The sequence below is a fragment of the Lepus europaeus genome, chromosome 13 (assembly GCF_033115175.1).
Source record: "Lepus europaeus isolate LE1 chromosome 13, mLepTim1.pri, whole genome shotgun sequence".
Classification (NCBI taxonomy): Eukaryota; Metazoa; Chordata; class Mammalia; order Lagomorpha; family Leporidae; genus Lepus; species Lepus europaeus.
This window is the reverse complement of record NC_084839.1, coordinates 68,641,012-68,664,372: the sequence shown is the minus strand read 5'-3', so window position 1 is coordinate 68,664,372 and position 23,361 is coordinate 68,641,012. Positions and strand designations below refer to the sequence as shown.

Sequence of the window (23,361 nt, the reverse complement as noted above, 5' to 3'; positions counted from 1 at the left end):
GCCCACCCCGCTGCAGAGGCCGCGCGCCGCCCCCGCGCCTGCTCGGCGGGTGTGCGCCGGCCGGGGCGGAGCGGAGCGGAGCTCCCGCGCCACTGCCGCACCGCCGCGCGGGTCGGGGCCGCGGGCCGCGGGGCGGGGCCGGGGCCGGGCGCTGACGTTGCGGCGCGGCCGGCGGCCGGCGGCCGGGGAGGCGGGGAGGCGGCGGCCCCTCGGCCCAGCCCAGCCCAGCCCGCAGCTGCGGCGGCCGGGTGTGCGGGCGGCGGCGTGCGAGCAGGCTCCCCGCCGCCTTCCGCCGCTGCCAAGTTTGTCGCCGAGTCCCCGCGTCCGGCTCGCCAGCCCCGGCCATGGCCCTGGAGCGGGACGCCGAGCCGGCTGCGGGGCCCTCCCGCTGGCTCCCTACGCACGTCCAGGTGACGGTGCTGCGGGCCCGCGGGCTGCGGGGCAAGAGCTCGGGCGCCGGCAGCACCAGCGACGCGTACACGGTGATCCAGGTGGGCCGCGAGAAGTACAGCACGTCGGTGGTGGAGAAGACGCACGGCTGCCCCGAGTGGCGCGAGGAGTGCTCCTTCGAGCTGCCGCCCGGCGCCCTGGATGGCCTGCTACGGGCGCAGGAGACGGACGCGGGGCCGGCGCCCTGGGCCGCCGGCTCCGCCGCCGCCTGCGAGCTGGTGCTCACCACCATGCACCGCTCGCTCATCGGCGTCGACAAGTTCCTGGGCCAGGCCACCGTGGCGCTGGACGAGGTCTTCGCTGCAGGCCGCGCCCAGCACACGCAGTGAGTGGGGGGCGCGGGGGCGCAGAAACGGTTGGAAACCTAACCGGAGGGGCTGGTGAGGGGAGTCAAGACCCCGAACCCCTCGGGGCGGTGAGCACTTGCCTCTTGATCAAGGGCATACATAACCTGACAGGTCGCTTCTTGGCGCGCTGGGGTCCCCTGCTAGCTCCCCAAACATGTGTTGGGCGCCCGTGGGCCCCAGGTGGCCCGGGGGGGGGGTGTGAGTGTTGCGGAGGCAAGTTAGGGGTGGGATCCAGCAGAAGCATGGGGCCCTGGAAACCTCTAGAAGAATGATCTTCGGGCCCCCGGGCCTGTGTCCCTTTCCTGGAAGCCAGAGGGGTGGCCAGCGAGGAGCAGGCCAGGTGTCAGACCTGGAGGTGGCCGAGGGCGTATGCCTCTTGCCTGTTCTTGGATGCCCTCCGCGGTGCCCTGGCCCTCTGCATCCTGTGTCCCTGGTCTGAGGACAGCAGGTCTCCTGGGTAAAGGATGGAGACCTGAGTCAGCCGGCAGGGGCCTGCCCCATCCCAGGTGGGGACTGCTGGGTGGGTAACGCACAGCAGATCGGCTCCCAGCCACTTCCACCTAGCAGGGCCACTGAGTTTTCTTAATCATTTATTTTGGCAGCATTTCACCTTCCCTGGGCGCAGATCAAGGCTTCAGACCTGGAGCCCCATTTCCTGTTTTGGGCTCTGGAGGGATCTGGAAGCCAGCCCCAGGGCTGACAGCCTGCTGTGGATCACTCAAGCGGTTAACTTGGGGGGAGGGGGGGTTACATAGGCGTGCCCTTGGTGGGGAGAGGTGCTGCAAAGGTCTGCCCCAGGGGGGATGTCGACACTGGGTAAATCTGGGAAAGCTCCCTGGAGGAGAGGGATGAGCTGTAAGCCCTGCGCAGACCCGGATGAAAGCAGGTTTTGGGTGGCAAAGGATCTGACCTTGACTGTTTTCAAAACCATGGGTAGGGAAGGGCCTTCCTGGCTGGGCTGTGGCCTGCCTCCTACCCCCCTCCCGGCCTTCTGCCCTGCTTCCCTCATGACTTTCCCCTTGGTTGCTGGGTGTGGATCATGTGGTATAGCTTGGCCCTTGTTTTGTTTTTGCCTCCCCCTTCTGTCCTCTCCCTCCTTCCTGGCTCAGGGAGCCCAAGGGGATGGGTGTGGGGCAAATGCCTTCCTCTGATCTCTCCTGTTCCTCCCCTCCCCAGCCGGGTCCTCACCCCTCAGCTACTGTGACCACACTGGCAGATGGCGGATCTGGGGGGGACCCTGGGGGCAGACCTGGGAGAGACCTACAGGCAGGAGCTGCTTTGATTATTTTTTTCCGAGTTCCTGCCCTTGCTTTCCTCTTGGCCTCTTGCTCTTCCTTCTCGGAGCTGGCCGAGCCTGCAAGTCCAGGTGGGCCTGTTTTCAGCCAAGAACAGTCTGTCTTGGAGAATTTGACTTGCCACCCCTTGGTCTGAATGGGAGCTGTAGTTTGCTTTAGAGAAGTCATCTTTTCCACCGGGATCTGTCGGCGTCCACCTGGCTGGCTGCCTTGCCTCTGATGCATTGGCCGGGGCTATTTATGGAGCCTGGACGGGGCAGGAGTGGGGTGGGGCACATAGGATGGGCACAGGAAAGGTCTATGAAATTGGCTCACTGGAGCCAACAGCATGCCCATGGCAGGGTGAGGGTCGCCACCTCTGATGGCCACTCCTGGTGGTGGTTCCTGGAGTTTCCTGGCGTGGGCTGTGGGATGAACCTTCATGTTGCCCAGTAACAAGAGGGCAAGGCAGAGAAGACCCCCTCTTTGTGTAATGATGGGAAGAACAATATCCACTCTCTTTTTAATTTTTTAAATGATTTATTTATTTACTTGAAAGAGTTACAGAGAGAGAGAGAGAGATCTTCGTCTGCTGGTTCACTCCCCAAATGGCCGCACCTGGGCCAGGCTGAAGTCAGGAGCCAGGAGCTTCTTCCAGGTCTCCCACATGGGTGCAGGGGCCCAAGGAATTGGGCCATGCTACACTACTTTCCCGGGTACATCAACAGGGAACTGGATCAGATGCTGGCACTAACCTGCTTAACCTGCTGTGCCACAGCACTGGCCCCAGTATCCACTCTTTAAGCCCAAGAGCCAGCTGTGGTGGCTTCTTGGAGGGCAGATGGTAGCCCCGTGTTGCCAAGATGGAACCCGACTGGAGAAGGGTAGGTCCATGGTAAAAAGGAGGGGACTGTGGATTTGCACCCAGCAGATGCCAGTTCCACATCTGCCACTTGGTGGCAAGTCTCAGAAATTCCTGGGGCCTTGGTTTTCCCATTTGTGAAATGGGGATAATTTATGCCTTTGCAGTATTGATGTGAGGAATGAAATGGAAATTCAAGTTCAGCTGCTAGTGCAGTCCCCGGGCATGCTAGGTGGTCGGTGAGCAGCAGTGATGGTGGAGGGAGATTTTGGTCACAGTGTGTGCTAGTCCCTCTGTCCTTTGCTCTGAAGGAGCTCCTCATGAGAGGAGGGGAGACAATCCAGACCTCAGAGCCTGGGGAAGCCTCAGGCTGTGGGTGGTAAGGTGCACCCCTAGTGTGAGCGCCATTCCCTTTGCTGCCAGTGGGTCAAGAACTAGGGCTCGGGGCTGGTGCTGTGGCGCAGCAGGTTAAAGCCCTGGCCTGCAGTGCCAGCATCCCATATGGGCGCTGTTTCTAGTCCTGGCTGCTCCTCTTCTGATCCAGCTCTCTGCTATGGCCTGGGAAAGCAGTAGAAGATGACCCAAGTTCTTGGGCCCCTTCACCCACGTGGGAGACCTGGAGGAAGCTCCTGGCTCCTGGCTTTGGATCGGCACAGCTCCAGCCATTGTGGCCATCTGGGGAGTGAACCAGCGGATGGAAGACCTCTCTCTGTGTCTCTACCTCTCTCTATAATTCTGTCTTTCAAATAAGTAAAATAAATCTTAAAAAAAAAAAAAAAAAAAGAACTAGGGTTGGCTTGGGAGGCTGCCCTGAAGCCGGGCTCAGATCAGTCTGCAGCTAGCTGGGCAGCCCTCCTCCCTGGCAGTCTTGCCTGGAGCTGCCCCTGCCCAGTGGGAAGGCAGGACAGCACCATGTTTAAAACCTGGAGGCTGGGGATTTGCTTGCAGTTCTGTGACGCCCTGGCAGGCAGGCAGGGTATGTGCCCTGTTTCCTCACCAGAGGTCAAGATGGTGGTTATGGAGTCGTGCAGACTGGATAGCGCACGATCTGGACAAGCCTCTGTGTGGTGCCCGTGCGTGGACGCTTGTTCAGCCCTTCCGTTGGGGTCACTCTGGAGCCCTGCTCTGTGTGGTGCTGGGGACCGGGGTTCTAGGCGCCCGGGCAGCCCCCGTCAGCCTTTGTCAGCAGGGTGCTCTTTGAGGTGAAGGATTTTGCTGGAAGCTTCCAAATAATTGAAGAGGAAATTCCCAGACACGGTTTGAGATAGTGCACAGAATCTGACCTCTCCCCTCGGTAAAGCCGCGTGTGGGACCTCACAGTTCCCCGGGGTCCTGGAAATCCTGGGAGCTGCTCCTCCGCCATCCCTTCTGCTCTGGTTTTGCCTCCGGCATCCTTCCTGGTGCTCCCTGCAGCGCTGTGTGCCTGCCTCCCGGGCTCCCCCGCCAGCAGTGGGTCCTTTGGACCTCTGTGGCCTTCCTGCTGTTGGTGTGGGTTCCACCCCCAGGGGAGTGGCCTTGGGCAGTCCGAAGAGGGGGTCGAGGAAGCAGCAGGGTTGAGTGGGAAGCCGGAAGCTGCCTGAGGTGGTGGTGGTTGGAGAGACTTGGTCTTTGCCCCCTGGCTGCGTGTGCTGGTGGGGAGCAGAGGGCCCAGGGGTGCTCTGCCTCCCTCCCCCATCCTGATGCAGAGTAAACCCCTCACTGCTGTCAGGGCTGGAGTGTGCAGAATAGAACCTCTGGGCCCCTGGGCCCCTTGGGAAAGTCGAGGCTGTGGGTTCCATTTAGGTTGGGACTAGTTTGCCTTTTTCCATCACAAAACCTGAAACATCGGGACCTGGGGAGAGGTTCTGGCAGGCCCTGCCCTGGCTATGGGTGGAGGCAGAGTGTTCAGGGAGGCCTGTGGTGGTGGAGGATGGGAGACTGAGGCCAGAGCCTGTGTCTGAGCACTGCCGCCCCCCCCCCCCCCAGGGGGAGATGCAGCCCTTTTATTGACCTGAGGCTGGGATGGGCTGTGAGGGCTGCCGTCCATCCCTCAGCCCTCAGCCAGCACGTAACAGCCCCCCCCCCCCCCCCATGACCTTGCTCTTCCCGAGACCTTGGGCAGGGTGCTGCCGGGCAGGGCGCGGCTGCACTCCGGAGGCAGGCAGTCATTAGGATGCCGGCTGCCTGGGTCATAGGCAGTTTCTCTTTGGAGTTGCTTGAGCAGCAGCGTCTGGGGGAGCGGGAAGGGGTAGGAAGTGTGCCTCCTCCTTCAGGCTGGGCGGCTCCTACTCGCTGGCACAGCGGCTTCCCCTCCCTTCCTTCCGTGTCTGCCCCTGGCCTGGGCACTGGGTAGGAACCCGGAGGTTACAAGGGGCCTGTGGTCAGCCTCATCTCAGCCCTGCTTTCCCCACCCTGGGAGCAGCTGGGGCCAAGCCCAGCTCAGCATAGCCAGAATCCTGGCCGCCCTCTGCGGGCACGCGTTGCTGCTGCCACTCTGGTGCCTTGACACCCTTGCCACTGCCTTGTCCAGATGTTTCCCCTGTCCCCGGGACAGATGATTAACCACCATGGGAGCCCTTGTTGCTCTGTGGAAATCAGCTAGCTTTACCCCACCCCCACCCCCCACAAATGTGTAGCCGAGAAGCAGCTTTGTCCTTCCCTTGGCCAAGTCCACACTTGGGTCCTCTGCACCTGGCAGTCTTAGCTGGCCTGATCTCTTTAGCTTATTTCCTCCTGCAGGAAGGCTAGTGGCTGGGCAGGAGAAGGAGGCTTCTGTGGGGGGGCTGGGCCCAGGCCTCTCCCCAGCCCCAGTAAGCAGGGGCTGTCCCAGAGAGGCTGCAAGATGGGTGGCCCTGTCTGGGGCCACCTGGGCTTTCTGCTTCCATGAGGAATGGGAGGGGAAGCACAGCCCTTAATCAGTGAGTCTCAGGTCAGAGCTGGAAGACAGCTTAGCCGCCTGGAAACTGAGGCTCGAGGATGGACCGGAGCCTGCTCTCAGCTGTGGAGCAGTTATTGGCGGGCTGGCCCTGGGTGGTTTCTGTCGAACCCCAGCTGCCTACAGAGCTGTGTTCACCCCGAGGCGTCTGAGGCAGGTTGCTGGGAGAGGGATGAGACCCTGGCATCCTGGGCAGAGGCCAGGACCGGAGGGGAGGACGTGTTGGGAGACGTGCTGGTACCCAGTACTGTATCCTGGGGCCTAGACCGGGAGCCCTGGTGATGGCCAGAGCAGGCAGCCAGTGGGGTGGGCTATCACTTGGACCTGTCCAGTCGGCCACCAGCCCACCTGTCTGCCACGCCACCCTCGTATGAATCCCCATGCCTGGAGCGTGGATTGTTACTGTGGCTGTGTTGATCTAGTGTGTCATTTTAAGTCCTTTCTAGGGCTGGCCCTGCCCAGAGGGCTTCCATTAGCTCACAGCAGGCCTGCTTCTGTGTGCGACAGCTGAACAGACGCTGGCACAGAGAGGTGAAGTGACTTTCCCAAAGGCGTGCGCACACGCAGAGTCAGGACCTGAGCCCGGCACTCTTGACTGCAGGGCCTGTTCTCTCTCGCTCTCTCTTTTTTCTCTCTCTGTCTCTTTTTCTTCCCCCCAAAATGTTCCACGTTTTATTACTGACCCAACCCACTAGTCACTAGTCCCACCCCTGATGACACATGTCCAGACAATGATGACACCTTGCCCTTGGTAATGGTTGGGATGATGGTGACTTTGATGCATCTGTGTCATCTCAAGTGTGGTCCTTCATGGACGTCGCTTGATTCTTCTCCACTGTTTCCTGTTGGGGCGCACCTGATACTATACCAGTGACTCTGTCGATTCTGAAGGTGTTGTGAGAAGACATGGCGAGGAGGCGTCAGGTACACCCACCGCCAACAGTAGAGAAAAGGAGGAAACTTGTTCTCCCTCTTTTTATTTATTTATTTATTTATTTGAAAGGTAGAAGTAGAGAGAGGAGAGACAGAGACAGAGACAGAGAGAGAGAGAGAGAGAGAGAGAGACAGAATCTTCCATTTGCTGGCTCATTTCCAAATGTCTGCAACAGCTAGGGCTGGGCCAGACCAAAGCTGGGAGTGTCATCCCGTCTCCCATGTGGGTGCAGGGGCTCAAGCACTTGGGCCATCTTCCGCTGCTTTCCCAGGCCATCAGCAGGAAGCTGCATTGGAAGAGGAGCATGGGGACTCAAGCCAGTACCCGTTAGGGATGTTGGTGCTGCAGGCAGCTTTATGCACTGTGCCACAGTGCTGGCCCCAGGCCTGTTCTCTTGACCATTGCGCCGCATTGCTTGTCTCTGTCTGCCCCAGGTCTCCCCCGGTTCTGCTCTGCATAGGGCCAGGTGTTCAGCAGCCACCCTGTGCAGGCTTCCTCTGTCCTGCGGGGTGCAGCTCTGGGCTTGGGCGTGGGCCTCTGGAAAGGAGACCTGCTTCTCCTCGGCTAGCTCTTGGTATGTGGGAGCGAGCACATGTTGCTCTAGCCTGGCAGTGTCTGTCCCAGGGGCAGGAATGTTGCCTGGCACTTGGGGAAGGAGAACATCAGAGCCAGCAGGTGCCTCTCAGGAGCGGGGTGAGGCCTGCAGAGCTCTGCCTTGGCCTGGGCACTCCCTGCCCTAGGGCTTGGGAGCGTCTGCCGAGTAAGCCTTGCTGGCCTTTCCCAGGACCTCATGTGCCTGTTTACCGCTGTGGGACATTCCAGGCCACCCAGTTCCTCCTCCTGCAGCTGGGCAGCCATCTGCTGCTTGTCCTCTGTGCTCATCATCCAGGAAGCTGCGGTAGCCATTGTGCCTAGATCAGTGCTGAGCAGGAAGCAAGGGAAAGAAAACAGCCCTTCCCTTAACAGGGCAGAGTGTGCTGGGGACCGCACTCACACAGGAAGGATAGTCTCTCTATGAAGCCACCTGGGAAAACTGACCTGGGTTGGTGTGACCACGGTGGGCCTTTGGGGCGAGGCAGAGCAAGTCAGAGGCTCGGAGAGGGACACTTGAGGGTGGCGGGACCGGGCCTGTCAGCAGGATGGTGAGGAAGCTCACACGGGCCTGAGTTGTGAAGGTGCGGAAGGCTGCGTGCTTGCCCTGACCATGAGTGGCCCAGCTCCTATTCCGAGGCCACCAGCTTTTTCAGCTCTTGTGTGACCTCCCTAAGAAATTTCACACATTTACGAGCTAGTACCTTATATATTTTCTTCTCCCTTAAAAATTGTTTTTAAATTTATTTTATTTGTAAGCTAGAGAGGCCAAGGGGGGGGGGAGGGGAGAGAGAGTGTTAGACAGAGATTTTCCCATCTGCTGGTTTATTCCTCAACTGCCTGTGACAGCTAGGCCTGGGCCAGACCGAAGTTAGGAGCCCAGAACTCAATCCAGGTCTCTCATGTGGGAGGCAAGGACCCAAGTACTTGGGCCATTACCTGCTGCTTCCCAGGGTGCGCATAGCAGGCAGCTAATGCTGGGATCGGGAGCAGAGCCTGGACTGGACGGGAGCTGGGACTCTTTCAGGCCCCTCCCTGTAGGGCGCTGGAGTCCTGGCCTGGTGCCTGCCCTCCTTGCTGTCTGCTCCCATGCAGCACTCTCAGCACCCAGTTCTGTTTCTTCCATGGCCCTGCCTTTCCCACATAGGGATGTTTGCTGTTTGTCTGCCCCTGGCAGCTACTGGGGCTCCTGTGTGAGGTGGATATGAGGTGAAGAGCACGCTGGGGAGGAGATGGGTTGAGTAGAACTCCTTGTTCATTCTCCTGACACCACGGATCCCCTGGGAGAAGTCATCGCACCGGGCTGATGGCGGCCTGTAAAAGGCCTCCGGTTGACAGTAAGCCCAGGTAGCCGTGTGTGGTTTGGCCTACTTTTCTCAGTGCGTTCCCAGCATCGCCTCATTTCCTTCTTCCCCGAGGGTGGCAGGGTGACCCTCATTTTTGCAGACTTGGAGGCTGGGGTCTCAGGAGGCAGAATGACCTGTCCCAGGTTGTAGAGCTCGTGAGTGGTAGCTGGCCCTCTGACCGCCAGGCCCAGTGCCTCTTCCCCTGCATGGTGCTGTTTGCCTCGCATGATTTTTGACCTTGCCTGCTCTCTGCGTGTTTCTACAGCTGTCCTCATGCCAGGCAAACATGGGTCCCAGGCCCCTTCTGAGACAGGGTGACAGTGACAGAGCTTTGCAGCCTGCAGGAGTAGCATGAGGAGTAGACAGAAGTGTTTGTGCCCAGGAGCGAGGGTTACAAGGGGAGGGCCTGGCTGGTGTCTCAGGGGAGCTGAGCCCTTGGAGCTGTGCCCACAGAGGCAGGGGCACCTCATGAGTGACAGCCCGTGCCAGGCCTGGTGCCGTGCCAGAGGAGGTGATAAGAACCACCTTCTGTCTGGCCTGCTAAGAAACCAAGTCCCGCCTGCGATTGGGTCTGGCGTGCCTTTCACTATGGATAGCACATCAAAGGCTGGGTTGGCTTGTGGGTGTTGCCAGACAGAAGGATTGGCCTGAGGCCCACACACCTCCTCTGCTGGCGTGCAAGATGCTGCCTGGGCGGGCCATTTGGAGCGGAGAGAGGCGGTCTTCCGGATGGAAGAGACTGTATGCGTGTGTGTAGGGGTGTTGGGGGAGGGATTTCCCAGTTGTCTCCCCAAACCCTAAGTACAGCCGTCCCCCCTGGGTCCAGGACCCCGTGGGTAGCCATTCTGCAGATGCTCAGGTCCCTTATATAGAATGGGTGTCTGTGTAAAGCCCATTGTACATGCTCGCGTTGACTTTAAATTGTCTCTAGATTACTCATAGTATCTAATGTGATGTCAGTGCTATGTCTGTGGTTGTTAAACTGTGTCATTCAGGGAATCATGACAAGAAAAAGCCGCACATGATGTGTGCAGACACCGGATTTTTAAAAAATTTTTTTTTAAATTTTTTTTTTTTATTTGAAAGGCAGAGATACAGAGAGAGGAGGAGAGCAAAAGATACCTTCCTTCCGCTGGTACACTCCCCAAATAGCCACAACAACTGATGCTGGACCAGGCCGAAGTGAGGAGCCAGGAGCTTCTTCTGGGTGTCCCACTCAGGTGCAGGGGTCCGAGCACTTGGGCCATCCTCTGCTGCTTTCCCAGGCGTATTAGCAGGGAGCTGGATTGGAAGTGTAGCAACCAGGACTCGAACCGATCCCCGTATGGGATGCCGGCATAGACTTTCTGAGTGTCTTGTGGTCTGGATGTAGAGGGCTGACTATATGAGCATTGTAGCTGGCACTTTTCTCTGTCTTTCATTGGCGCATTTGATCCTTTTACCGAGCTGCCTCCTGATTCCTTCTCATTTACCCAACGGGTGTTAGAAAGTGCTCTGTGTCTCAGGCCTTGCCCAGGTGTGAGCCACAGTCCCCACTGTCAACAGCTGTGAGAGCACAGGGTGGCATGGCTCTGGCCCTACCTCCCCATGGCTCCTCTCCTAGCTTGACTCATTTGCTCCTTCTTTCCTCCCTTCCTTCTCTCCCCACCTTCTTAGAAACCAGAGTGCCAGTTTATAATGAGAAATAACTATCAGGCCATAAGGAGTTGCTTGGGTCAGCCTGGCCAAGGGACCTGCCTTGGGCCATGCCGCCTTCCTGTTGGTTCTGCCTGCCCTGCTCTACACCTCTCTCCCTACAGCGAAGTGTCCACCAGGCCTGGTCCTTCACTTGAATTCTGCAGTGCACTTTGGGGCCCAGAACTAAGTTGCAAGCTCCTTTGTGTGATGTTGGAGGCTGTCTCCTCTCTCTGCCAGTCTGTGTACATCTAACCCATCTACTGTGTCCCTTGCTCCGGGTGTGTCTCCCTGCACCCCCTTTCTCCCTTCCCCGCACTGTGCAAGGCCTCCTAGGTGCATGATCCTTGTTGTGGTGAGAAGGTTAAGCAAATGCTTGGGATGTCCACATCCCATGTTGGAATGCCTGGAGTCTTGGCTACTCTGTGCTTTCTGCTAACGCACCTGGAAGGCAGCAGAAGATGGCCCAAGTCCTTAGGTACCTGCCACCCATATGGGAGATCTGAATGGAGTTCCTGGCTCCTGGTTTTGGCTTGGCTCAGCCCTGGCTTTGCAGGCGTTTGGAGAGTAAACCAGCAGATTGAAAGGTAGAGGGGGGCTGGGGAGAGAGAGAGAGAATGAGGGATAATCCATTTGCTGGTTCACTCCCCAAGTGCCTGCAACAGCCAGTATTGGGCCAGGTTGAAACCAGGAGTCTGAAGCTCCAGCCAGGTCTCCTACTGGCCGGCAGGGACTCAAGTACTTGAGCCTTCTCCTGCCGCCTCCCAGGAGGCACATTAAGAAGATGGACAGGGACTGAGGCACTCAGATACGAGATGCAGCTGAGGCTTAACCCACTTACCACAATGCCCACCCCAGTAAATCTTTTTGAAAAAACCTCTAATATGTAACCCCCTCTGATAATCATCTCATCATTCCCCTTTAACCTGTGCATGCGTTTGTGTGTCTTTGTCGTGTTGATCACCTTCTCCCTTTGTTTACCTGGCTGTCTTGTTTCTCTCCCAAGATATAAGGGCACCCCTCGAGGACATCTGCTTTCTTGTTCCTGCAAATACCTTAGGAACACGTGAACAGGGACCTGGCTGGCTGAGGCCTGTGCTGATTGGATGGGATTTCGCTGGCATGTTCCCCATGCCTCTAAGAGTGGGTGAAAGGTGCTGGCATTGGGGGTGTCAGGCTGGGCTGCAGGATCCCACAGGCCAGCCCCTGTGCTGGGGTGCTGAGCTGAGTTCACATGTGAGCACGAGACCCAGGGACTAGGACGGGATGGGGAGAGTCCTAGGAGCAGGGCCCCAGGCCCATGTGCTGACCCGACGCTAAGCCCCGACCTCCACAGGGCTGTGTGTGAACCCATGGTTAGTCCTGAGTGGGGCCAGGAGAGCAGGAGTGAGCCTGGACCGGCCGGACACTCTGTGGAGCAACAGAGATTCTGGGTCCTCTGTTTCCAGTCTGGTGATAACTTTGAAATGAAAAACTCATACTGCCTCATGATAGCATTTGTGACAAGAATCACTGAAGATTTCCAGCCTTTTGAGAGCAAATGATTTCACCTGCACAGTGTCCCTCGAAGTGGCCGTGCTCTAGCCTGGCGTGGAGCTCTGGGGCAGGCCATGTCGGGCAGGTGTTTCGGTGTCTTCCCCAACCTCTGCTCTGAGTCCCACGTCTTCTCTACCCTGGAACCCTGTGGGCTCCTGTTTCTGCTAACTCTCCAGGGAGGCCAAGTCGGGAGATGGAGGCCAGGAAAAGGAGAACTGAACCTGTACTTCTTCTTCACGTTGGCACCATACTTTCCCTTCCAGAAGATTCTGCCAGCCGGTACACAGGGGGCAGCCCAGTTGTCTTGGCTAAGGGTGTCCTGAATCCTGTGCCTCAGGGGCGAGGCTGCAGAGCTGGGGACTGGCTGCCTCATGGATGAGGCTTGGGTGAAGACCAGCCCAGGGGAGTAGGAGATGGTGGTGTGGGGGGCCTGATCCAAACAGGCCCCCTGCATAGCCTGCACCCCAGCTCGCAGGCACACAGGGCGTTTGTGTTTCTCTGGTCACCTTGGTCAGCAGGCCGGGTGTTGAGGGGCAGCTGGAGCACCATGGCGTGACGCTGCTTCCTGCTGCCCTTCAGTGCCTGCTTGTCCCTGGGTGCTCCACAGTGGGCGGGGAAGCGAGGACCTGGCCTCCTCTCCACCCTAGAGCCCCTCCCCTTTTCCCACAGACCTCTTTGGTGCCTGGTTATGCCTAGGGAGCCCCCTCTCAGAATGAGGTTCTTAAGGCTTCCAGGATTACGGAGTATACCAGTGGTGTTGAAGCGTGTTAAAATGTCTGCTGAGCCAGTTAAGAAATGGCCTGAGACTTACATTGGCATTTTTCAAAAGAGGAAATCCACATGGCCAACAGACACGTGAAAAGATGCTCAGGATCACTAGCCATCAGGGAAATGCAAATCAAAACCACAATGAGGTTTCACCTCACCCCGGTTAGAATGGCCTTCATACAGAAATCAACAAACAACAAATGCTGGCAAGGATGTGGGGAAAAAGGTACCCTAATCCACTGTTAGTGGGAATGTAAATTGGTAAAGCCACTATGGAAGACAGTATGGAGATACCTCAGAAATTTGAATATAGACCTACCATATGACCCAGCCGTCCCACTCCTGGGAATTTACCCAAGGGAATGAAATTAGCACAGGAAAGAGTTATCTGTACTCCCATGTTTATTGTAGTTCAATTCACTATAACTAAGATATGAATCAACCCAAATGTCTTTCAACACCAAATGCCCATCAACTGAAGCCTGGATAAAGAAATTTGGGAGGGGGCGGCGTTGTGGAGTAGTGGGTAAAGCTGCCACCTGCAGTACTATATGGGTGCCAGTTTGAGTCCCGGCTGCTCCACTTCTGATCCAGCTCTCTGCTGTGGCCTGGGAAGGCAGTGGAAGATGGCCCAGGTCCTTGGGCTCCTGCACTCACGTGGGAGACCCAGGGCAGGGGGTGGTTCCTGGTTCCTGGCTCCTGGTTTCGGATCTGTGTGGCTCTGGCTGTTGCAGCTGGTTGGGGAGTGAGCCAGCAGATGGAGGACCTCTCTCTCTCTCTCTCTGCCTCTCCTCTCTCTGTGTAGCTCTGACTTTCAAATAAATAATAAATAGATCTTTAAAAAAAAAGAAGTTATGGGATATGTAAACCATGGAATACTACACAGCAGTAAAAAAGAAATCCTGTAGTTTGCAACAAAATGGATGAAACTAGAAAACATTATACTTAGTGATATAAGCCAGTCCCAAAAGGACAAATACCATTCCCTGATCTGTGATAACCAATAGAGCACCTAAAAGGTACTTTATAGAAATGAAATTGACACTTTGAGATGCAATGACTTTGAACAACCCTTGTCTCAACTGTTGAGGAATAGGTCCCCCTCCCCCCCATACTATTTGTTGAACTTTTTACTTACTATAGTTAATCATATGTATGTAAAGTAAATTGAAAATAGATAATAGTAAAAACTAAGAAAGGGAATAGGAGAGAGAGGAGGAAGGGAGGTGGGAGTGTGGGTGGTATGGTGGAAAGAATCACTGTGTTCCTAAAGTTGTATTTATGAAAAGCATGAAGTTTGTATTCCTGAAAAAAAAGGTTTTTGGGAAAAAAATAAAAAAATAAAAAGTGATATACCCCATTGAAAAAATGCCTGCTGAAGACATGTGCTCCCGTAGTCCTGTGTTGCATACCGTGACCTGGTGGTGGTCTGACGATGTTACAGTTCAGGACAGTGGTGAGGAGAACGCATTCTCTGCCTTCTGCAGCAGCCACAGCGTGGCCTGGAGCTCCCTGCTTTCTCCGGGCGACACACTGGCTGGCACTGCGGCTACACCGTGATGGTTCCACGCCACATTTCTGTGACAGATCAGGGGAGATAAGGAGTTTGGATTCCTTGTCTGGGCAGAGACGGTGGGCTCTTGAGCCTGGGGGTGTGTTGTGCGTGGCACGGGGTGATGTCAGGGCACAGGGTTCTCCTGCTCACTGCGGGAGAAGTGACCTCAGCATGGTGCCCCGTCTGTTACCCCACCTCACAGAGAGCGAGGAAACTGAGGCACACAGAGGTCAGGTAGCCTGCCCAGCGTCACACAGCAGGTGAGGGCTGGGCTGGGGCTGGGGCTTCAACCCCAGCAGCCCTGCTCCCCTCATCCATACCTCCAGCTACTCTCAGGGCCTGCCTCCCACCCTGCCCTCAGCCAGGGTTGTGAGGAGGGTAAAGCGAGGTGTCAGTCAGGTGCTTGGCGTGCAGGGAGTGGCTGCCCCTGGGGATGGTGGTAAGGTGGTGGGCGGGCATGGGCGGGGTCAGCACTTACCTCCTCTCATGAGGCCCAGGGACACTCATGATGTTCTCAGCTCAGAGGTGGGGGCTGAGGGGAAGTCTCACGCTTTCAGAAGGCTCCCCCTCTAGGGTTCCCCCTTTGAGCCTGGCCCTTGGGCTCCCGTCCTCTGCAGGCCCCTGTCAGGGGCAGGGAGGACCCTCTCTGCAGGAGCCCACACGATGGCACTGGTGGAAACACCAGAGAGCTACTGTGAGCGGGGCCGGGCCTGTTCCTACGCTGAGCTCATAGAGGAGCGCGCTGGGTCATGGGATGCACATTTGAGCGTCCGCTGTGGAGTGCCGGGCACGCGGAGATGAGCAGAGTGTGCTCTCGCCTGTCAGGCTGGGAGACAGATGCCAAACAAGGCCCGTGCCGGGTGAGCTGTGTGCCACTGCTGTGCCATGTGAGCTGCGTGCAGGCTCGCACTGTCAGCCGGTGGTGAGGAGGGTGAAGTGCAATGGGGCAAAAGGCGGTGGTAGCAGTCGGGGTACTCTGGAGGATGGAAGAGTTCGGGCTGAGCAGAGGCCTGACTCCAGTGAGCAGTGATTGGAGGATGCCGTCCTGAGTGTCAGGTGGATGGAGCAGCAGGTATTGTGCCCTTTAGGTGGGGACACACCTCCTGCGCTCAGGGACACTGAGAATGCCAGAGTGGCCCGTGAGGTGCAGAGACCCAGAGGAAGCCAGGAGCCAATGTGAGGTGCTCACTGGAAGGAGCAGGGCTACAGGACATCGCCGTGCCCAGCAGGGCGGAGTCCATGGTCTGGGCTGCAGGAGAGAGGAGTTGAATCCTGGAGATCATTTGCAGGCAGAGCTAACAGAGCTCAAAGTTTAGCTGTAGGGTGCGAGGGGGCAGGGAAAGAGACAAAGCAGGTTCCTGGGTTTCAGGTCTGGAATGAAGGATGGGCAGGGGCCTAGAGAGGGGTCTGAGTTTGTCACTGTTAAGACACAGGGTTGCGAGGAGAGGCAGGTGTGTGCTGGCTGCAGCTGCTCACAGCCCCCAGCTCCCTGGTTCCGCCGAAAATCCCCCAACACCTGCAGGGGCATGTTGGACGGCGGCCCCAGGTTGGCTCTCCCCAGAGGCTGGGGCTTTCCTGGTTATACTGCGTCAGCTGTTCGTCCACTTGTGTTCCCAAGAGACAGGCAGAGAGCTGGGTGTGAGTGCCTGGGAGCCCAGACAGGCAGAGTGAACACCTGGATCCTCATCTTAGTGACAAATGAGCAACCTTGTCACCCTCCCACTGCTCCCATCCCAGCTTTGTCTTCTGCGCCTGGGGAGGTTGGGGGAGGAGGCTGAGGCCGAGTCCCAAGTCCATGCTGGGCCTGCTGAACTTTGTCAGGCAGAGAAGCCTGGGGGAGGTACTTCAGCTGAGCAGGGGCCCCTGTTAGAGCCAGTTACCGCCCACCCAGGAATGCAGCTCTGTGGTGGCTATCAGGAGAGGCCGGGCTGCTCTCAGACAAGACTTGAGGGATAGGACAAAACGCTGAGGTTCCCTCAGTGCCCTGTGGGCAGTGTGTTCCTGTGTTGTGCCAGCCTTTAGAAAGGGGGGCTTGATCTTCAACACCCCTCCCCCCAGCCTCGTCAGGGCTCTGATGGACCCTGGCCTTTTCCAGCCTCTGTCCCCTGTGGGTGCCCAGAGCCAGGACTGTTTGCCTTCAGCTCCTTGAGAGAGGCTACACTTTGAAGGATAAAGGCAGGGGCTTGGAGTTGGTCATCTTGATGTTCAAGTTCCAGCCCCAGGGGCTGGTGTTGTGGTGCAGTGGGTTAAGCCACTGCCTTCAGCGCCAGTATCCCATATGAGCACAAGTTTGGTTCTGGCTGCTCCACTTCCGACCCAACTCCCTGCTAATGTGCCTGGGAAAATAGTGGAAAGTGGGCCGGCGCCGCGGCTCACTAGGCTAATCCTCCGCCTGTGGCGCCGGCACCCCGGGTTCTAGTCCCAGTCAGGGTGCCGGTTCTTTCCCGGTTGCTTCTCTTCCATTCCAGCTCTCTGCTGTGGCCCGGGAAGGCAGTGGAGGATGGCCCAAGTGCTTGGGCTCTGAACCCGCATGGGAGACCAGGAGGAAGCACCTGGCTCCTGGCTTCGGGTTGGCGCAGCATGCCGGCCATAGCAGCCATTTGGGGAGTGAACCAGTGGATGGAAGACCTCTCTCTCTCTCTCTCTCTCTCTCTCTCTCTCTCTCTGCCTCTTCTTCTCTCTCTGTGTAACTCTTTCAAATAAATAAATAAATCTGAAAAAATTATTTGAAAGGGAGAGAGAGAGAGTGCGCTTTTGTGTTATTCACTCCTGTGGGTGGCAAGGACCCTGCTGCTTGAGCTGACACCTGCTGCCTCCCAGGGTGTACTTTAGCGGAAGCTGGATTTGGAAATGGAGCTGGGACTGGATTCCAGGCACTCCAGTATGGGATGTGGATGTCCCAAGCAGCGCCTTAACTGCTGCGCCAAACTCCCTGCCCAGCATTCACTTGGCAGTTTGAGAAGCCCTGGTGCGTGTCTGTCTTGAAGCAGTGTCCATAGTGTGTCCAGGTGTAGGGACTCTTCTGTCACGCCGTGGCTGCAGAGCTAGCTGGGAGAAGGCCCAGCTGTTCATCATCTTTATTGACCCTTGTGTCCCGAGCAGGTGGAGCCTGGGGCTTGGAGAGCTCAGATTCCCCCGACTGTGTGAGTGGGGATGGGTGGGCTGCAGGTGGAGCAGTTGGCCACCCACAGGAAGGGCGTGCAGGTGGGGGATTTATGTGCCTCGGGCTGAGGAACTGGGTGGGTGTCAGGGATGTACTGGGCAGGGTCTCTGCCCTGCCTCCTGGCTGGCGAGCGTGATTGTGGAGAGGGGCTCAGCTCCTCCGAGCTCTCTGAAGTCGACCATGCTCCTGTCGCCCTCTTGTTCCTGTGACAGCCGTCTGTGTGCTCCTTACAAAAAAGCCAAGCAGGACAAGCGCAGATGCTCTCACCCAGAGAGAAGCCCACTTGGGGCTGTGGTGTGTGGACTGGGACCAGCGGGGCTCCCAGCCCCGGACCGCTGAGCCCGGTGGAGGCTGTTGGGGCTCGTTGGTTCCCGTTTCTCAGTCGGGGCCTGACTGGTCTGGGGCTGGTGTTCATCCGTGTCCCCTGACCCCACCTCCCAGGATCTTGCTGTGCCCGATGACTGGGGCCTCATCCAGGTTTGGGGAGGACTTGGGCACTCGAGAAGTGGGGAGTTACAGGGTCAGGCCCAAGGTGGACGCTGGGTTGAGCAAGTAAGGGCTGAGGATGTGGTGCTGGCCGGCTGCTCTGTCTGCTGAACCTCCCCTGGGGCCCCCGTGGGCCACCTCACACACAGCCCGTCTGTCTGGCTCAGCACGTCCTGCCCTGGCTCATGCACGGCCCTCTGCCCTGCCGTGTGAGCTGTCGCCTGTCCTGAGCACGCCTTCCCGGGGCCTGGCCTCAGGGCCCCGGGAGGAGCCAGGCCCCAGCCTCTGATGGCCTCATGAGGGCCTAGTCACCATGGACTCTTCCAAAGGGGTGCAGTTGGAGGTGGGGAGACCGCCAGAAACACGTCTGCAATGTTCAGAAACAAACTGAAACCAGCCACTGCTGCCAGCACGCCCTCACAGTGACTCAGGTCTGGATATTTGAATCCTCAGGAACTTTTGTACAATGGACTGCCCACTCCTAACCCCTTTGTGTCTACCCAGAGCCCGGGGGGGTGGGGGTGGCTCCCAGGGGAGCAGTGACCCCTATGCCACTGACCAGGGTATGCGCAGGCATGTGGTATATGTGCCTGTGTGGGGGTGATCCTGTGCTTGCGATGCATGTGTGTGTGTGTGGTGTATGTGAAGTGCGAGTGGGTGTAGGTGTGTGTGCACGTGGTGTATGTGTGGGTGTGGGTGCGGGGTGTGTTTGCACGTGTGTATCTCAAGGGTCTCTGCACCCTCTGGTGGCATCTGACCACTTTTTCAGGTTGTGGTCTCCCTTGCTTGATTGGCTGGGTCTAGAGCTGGGGGCTGGGGAGTTTTCCACTCTGATGGGACCTGGCACTGTGCCCTGTGTGCCCGTGCTGCCGTGGAGGGCTGCAGTGCTATCCCGACACTGGTGTCTCTTTCCCCTTGATGGGAGCTTCTGGGCCTCCTTGCTGCGTTTGGCAAGGGGCGGAACCCTCGTGACATCTTTTGGCTTGAGTCTGTCTTTATTCATGGTGCTGCATACTTGAGGCTTTAAGACTTATTAAGAATTACTGTGTTGATTTGAGGGGCAGAAAGAGCAGGACAGATAGACATAGACAGAGCTTCCACCCACTACCTCACTCTTCAGAATCCCACAACAGCCGGAGCCGGGCCAGAGCCGGGCTGGAGCCAGGAGCTGGGACCTCAATCCAGATCTCCCATGTGGGTGGCAGGAATTCAATTATTTGAGCCATCATCACTGTCTCCCAGGGCCTGCATTGGCAGGAATCCGGGGTCTGGACTCTGCTCTGGGGTGCAGGCATCTTTACCTCCAGGCTAAACACCCACTCCTTTGGGGACTTTTTTTATTTTTTATTTTTTTTTTAAGATTTTATTTATTTATTTGAGAGGTAGTTACAGACAGTGAGAAGGAGAGACAGAGAGAAAGGTCTTCCGTCTGCTGATTCTCCCCAAATGGCCATAATGGCCGCAGCTGCGCCAATCTGAAGCCAGGAGCCAGGAGCTTCTTCTAGGTCTCCCATGCAGGTGCAGGGGCCCAAGGACTTGGACCATTGTCCACTGCTTTCCCAGGCCATAGCAGAGAGCTGTATCAGAGGAGGAGCAGCTGGGACTAGTACTGGCTCCCATATAGGATGCCAGTGCTGCAGGCGGAGGATTAACCTACCAGACCAAAGTACCGGCCCCTACTTGAGGGCTTTTTGTGCTGGAAGTCATGTAAATCTTCAGTTCAGGAAAACTTATTGTATTTCATGGTTCCTTCCTTTTTGTGTTTTCTGCCCTTTTTTTTTTTCTTTTTAAAATTTAGTTTATTTTTTAGTATAATGGTAAGTTTACAGAAAATGGGTGGGAGGTAGGCAGTTTGGCTGCCCTGTGCCCCCTGGCCTGCCACCCTGCAGACCCGCGTCGGCCACCCATCTTTTCCCTGTCTCTAGCAGAGTGGCACATGGTGGAATCCTGCATGTACAAAGCCTCTTCAGGTTGGCTGCTTTTGCTGTGCTCTGAAGACCCTCCTGTGTCTTCTCCCAGCTTGACAATTTGCTGTGTAGGCCTCTGTTACCTGGAAGCAGCGCGATTTATCCGTTTGCTCTACCGAAGGGTGTCTTGGATGCTTCTGCCTTTTGGCATGTGTGAGTGGAGCTGCCGTAGACATTTGTGTGCAGGTTTTCTCGTGGACGTGGGTTTTCACCTCACTTGGGCAAATACCAGAGAGGGCCATGGCTCCTTGCATGACTAGAGTGTTTGGTTTTCTAAGAAGTTGCCGTCCTCCATGGTGTGTGAGTGTCATGTGTGTCAGGGATCATGTGTGTCTGGGGTCATGGGTACCCTCTTTTTTTTTTTTTGACAGGCAGAGTGGACAGTGAGAGAGAGAGAGAGACAGAGAGAGAAAGGTCTTCCTTTGCTGTTGATTCACTCTCCAATGGCTGCTGCGGCCGGCACACCACACTGATCTGAAGCTAGGAGCCAGGTGCTTCTCCTGGTCTCCCATGGGGTGCAGGGCACAAGCACTTGGGCCATCCGCAACTGTCTTCCCGGGCCACAGCAGAGCTCTGGACTTGAAGAGGGGCAACCGGGACAGAATCCAGCACCCTGACCAGGACTAGAACCTGGGGTGCCGATGCCGCAGGCAGAGGATTAGCCTGTTGAACCATGGCGCCGGCCCCAGGGATCTCTTAAATATTGGGAAGAACGGGCTTTGGTATAATGAAAACCTGGCTCTGAGTCTCCCTTCTCCTTCACTGGCTGCTTGTTCTTGGAGGAGTTACCTTACCTTAGAGCTTCAACCTCCTCATCTGTAAAATGGGCATAGAGTCTCTTATGGGTCACGGCGCCGTAGTTGCTCAGTGGACTTGAGTGCTGATCCTCTGTCCTGGGCCTCTTCAGTGGCCTCTTTCTGCCACTCCCGTCTCTTCCCCTGCTCACAGGGTACCCCTGGCAGGCCCTGGGGGTGAGTCAGTGTGTGGGTGTGGGTGTGTGCGTGTCTCAGTGCACTGCTATTTCTGGGCCCGGGCCTCTACATTCTTTTCTGGGCTCACTGGTGGCTCAGAGTAGAGCCTTGGCTGGCAGTGGCCAGAGGAGGTGACATAAAGAGGGAAAAATGTGGGTAGGTCTTTCTGTGCCAGGGGCCTCCGGATGTGGGGCCCCTTCCAGGCCCAGTTCACCCCTCTGGGCCTCAGAGTTTCAGATGTAAGGGATGGAGCTGGAGGGGGTGTCTCCGAGCTCCAGGGGCAAGCACTAGGGTGGGTGAGGGGCATGGTGTGGTGGCCACTGTCCTGCTTGGTGGCCCCCGAGGAGCTTCCCCACTCAGGATGTGGGTTTTTTCATCGTGGGAAAGTCCGGGCTGCATTCTGAGCTATGCCAGTGGCCAGTGTGGGGAGCAAGAACCCGTGGGGAAAGGCGGTCAGCCAGGGCCCTGTGGGGTTCCATGGCTTGTGCTGAGAGCTCTGCCTGCTCCCCTCTTCCCACAGGTGGTACAAGCTGCACTCCAAGGCAGGCAAGAAGGAGAAAGAACGCGGGGAGATTCAAGTCACCATCCAGTTCACCCGCAACAACTTGAGCGCCAGCATGTTTGACCTGTCCATGAAGGACAAGCCGCGGTCCCCCTTCAGCAAGATCAAGGACAAGATGAAGGGCAAGAAGAAGTTTGACCTGGAGTCTGCCTCTGCCATCCTCCCCAGCAGCGCCCTGGAGGACCCCGAGCTGGGCAGCCTGAGCAAGATGGGCAAGGCCAAGGGCTTCTTCCTCCGCAACAAGCTGCGCAAGTCCTCGCTGACCCAGTCCAACACCTCGCTGGGCTCCGACAGCACCCTGTCCTCGGCCAGCGGGAGCCTGGCCTACCAGGGCCCGGCGGCCGAGCTCCTCACCCGCTCGCCCAGCCGCAGCAGCTGGCTGTCCTCCGAAGGCGGTGAGCGTGCCTCTCCCCTGTGGGGGTGGGATGGGGAAGGCCCACGGCCAGGCACCTGCTTCCTGACTCCCTGGTGCTGACCCCACGTGTGTTTCCATTTCAGGCAGGGACCCTGCGCCCTCCCCCAAGTTGCTTGCCCACAAGAGGACCTACAGTGATGAGGCCAGCCAGGTGCGCGCCGCCCCTCCCCGGGCCCTCCTGGACCTCCAGGGCCACCTGGACGCCGCCTCCCGCTCCTCGCTCTGTGTCAACGGGAGCCACATCTACAACGAGGAGCCCCAGGGCCCCCCGCGGCACCGCAGCTCCATTTCGGGCCCCTTGCCGCCCTCCAGCTCCCTGCACGGCGTCTCTTCCCGGCCCTCGGAGGACACGCCTCGCTCTGCGGATGACTCTTGGGGCAGAGGCAGCCGCAGCGCCAGCAGCTCAGAGGCAGCGGCCGGACAGGAGCGGAGCGTCCAGGCCAAAGCGCTGGCCGGCCGCTCCCGGGAGGAGGAGGGGGCCCTGCCCCCCGAGGGGAAGCCAGTGCAGGTCGCCACTCCCATCGTGGCCCCCCCTGAGGCTGTGGTGGAGAAGGAAGGAGCCCGGAAGGAGGAGCGCAAGCCTCGGATGGGGCTCTTCCACCACCACCACCCGGGGCTGAGTCGCAGCGAGCTGGGGCGCCGGGGCTCTGTGGGGGAGAAGGCGGCTCCCACTCTGGGGGCCTCTCCCCACCACCCCTCCAGCGGGGAGGAGAAGACCAAGAGCAGCTGGTTCGGTTTGAGAGAAGCCAAGGAACCTACCCAGAAACCCAGGTGGGTGTTGAACAGGGCCAGCTTTGCTCCTGGGGAGACTCCCAGGGAGTTGGAACCTGGCTCCTGGAGCAGGGGCCTTGGCAGGCTGCTGTGTGCTGGCTTGGCATGGGAAACCGCGGCACCTGCCCAAGCCCAGGCTCTCTGCACAGACACAGGTGAGTTGCGAGGGCACTGTGCTCTGAGGGTCCCATGGACGGAAGGGTCCAAGTCCTCAGCCCGGCCTCGCTGCACGCCCACCCTCCAGGGAGGGGCAGTTTGTGTGGATTTTTGGCTTCTTGGCTGCAAGGTAAGGAAGCCTTGGCACGTAGAAAGGTGAGGGCTGGGGCCTGCAACCCTCTTGTGTCCCCCGTCTCTGAAGCTGGACCTGGCCCCAGCTGCCCCATCAGCTCTGTGAGCCTTTTCCTCTGAGGGCTGCTCCTTGCCCCCTGCTCTCATCTCCATTTGCTTCCCAGCCTGGCCAGAGACTGAGTGCAGCTTCCTGAAATGTGTAACCTTGGCCTTGGACTTGGCGATGCTTGGCGGCTGCGGCCCTCTGTGGTGTGTCTCATCTTAGAGTGTGGCACTGTGGGAAGTGCTGATGACAGCTACTCTGCCGCGAACGTGCTGGGTTTCCTGTCTCGAGCCCTGGGCACAGCCTGTCGCCCTCACCCTGGCCCCTCTGCCTCCTCCTAACTCTGAGCCTGGGGGCAGGGCTCCCGGCGGGTGTCACAAGTTCCGATCCTCTCTTTCTCAGGCCCTGGACAGGCAGCATGTGTGGCTACCCCAGCCGGCGTGG

At 57.9% G+C, this 23,361-nt stretch overlaps 1 protein-coding gene across 2 annotated transcripts in view; it reads left to right on the top strand.

The window, feature by feature from the left end:
• Positions 1–312: 312 nt before the first annotated feature.
• RAB11FIP5 (RAB11 family interacting protein 5) overlaps positions 313–23,361 on the top strand; it is a 34,984-nt gene continuing 11,935 nt past the window's right edge. The window contains exons 1-3 of one of the 2 annotated variants that reach the window (XM_062209653.1): positions 313–775; positions 21,359–21,795; positions 21,899–22,586. In XM_062209653.1, coding sequence (XP_062065637.1) covers positions 345–775; positions 21,359–21,795; positions 21,899–22,586 — 1,556 coding nt within the window. In that variant the 5' untranslated portion in view covers positions 313–344. The remainder of the gene's footprint in view (positions 776–21,358; positions 21,796–21,898; positions 22,587–23,361) is intronic. The other variant, XM_062209654.1, reaches the window with a different exon arrangement.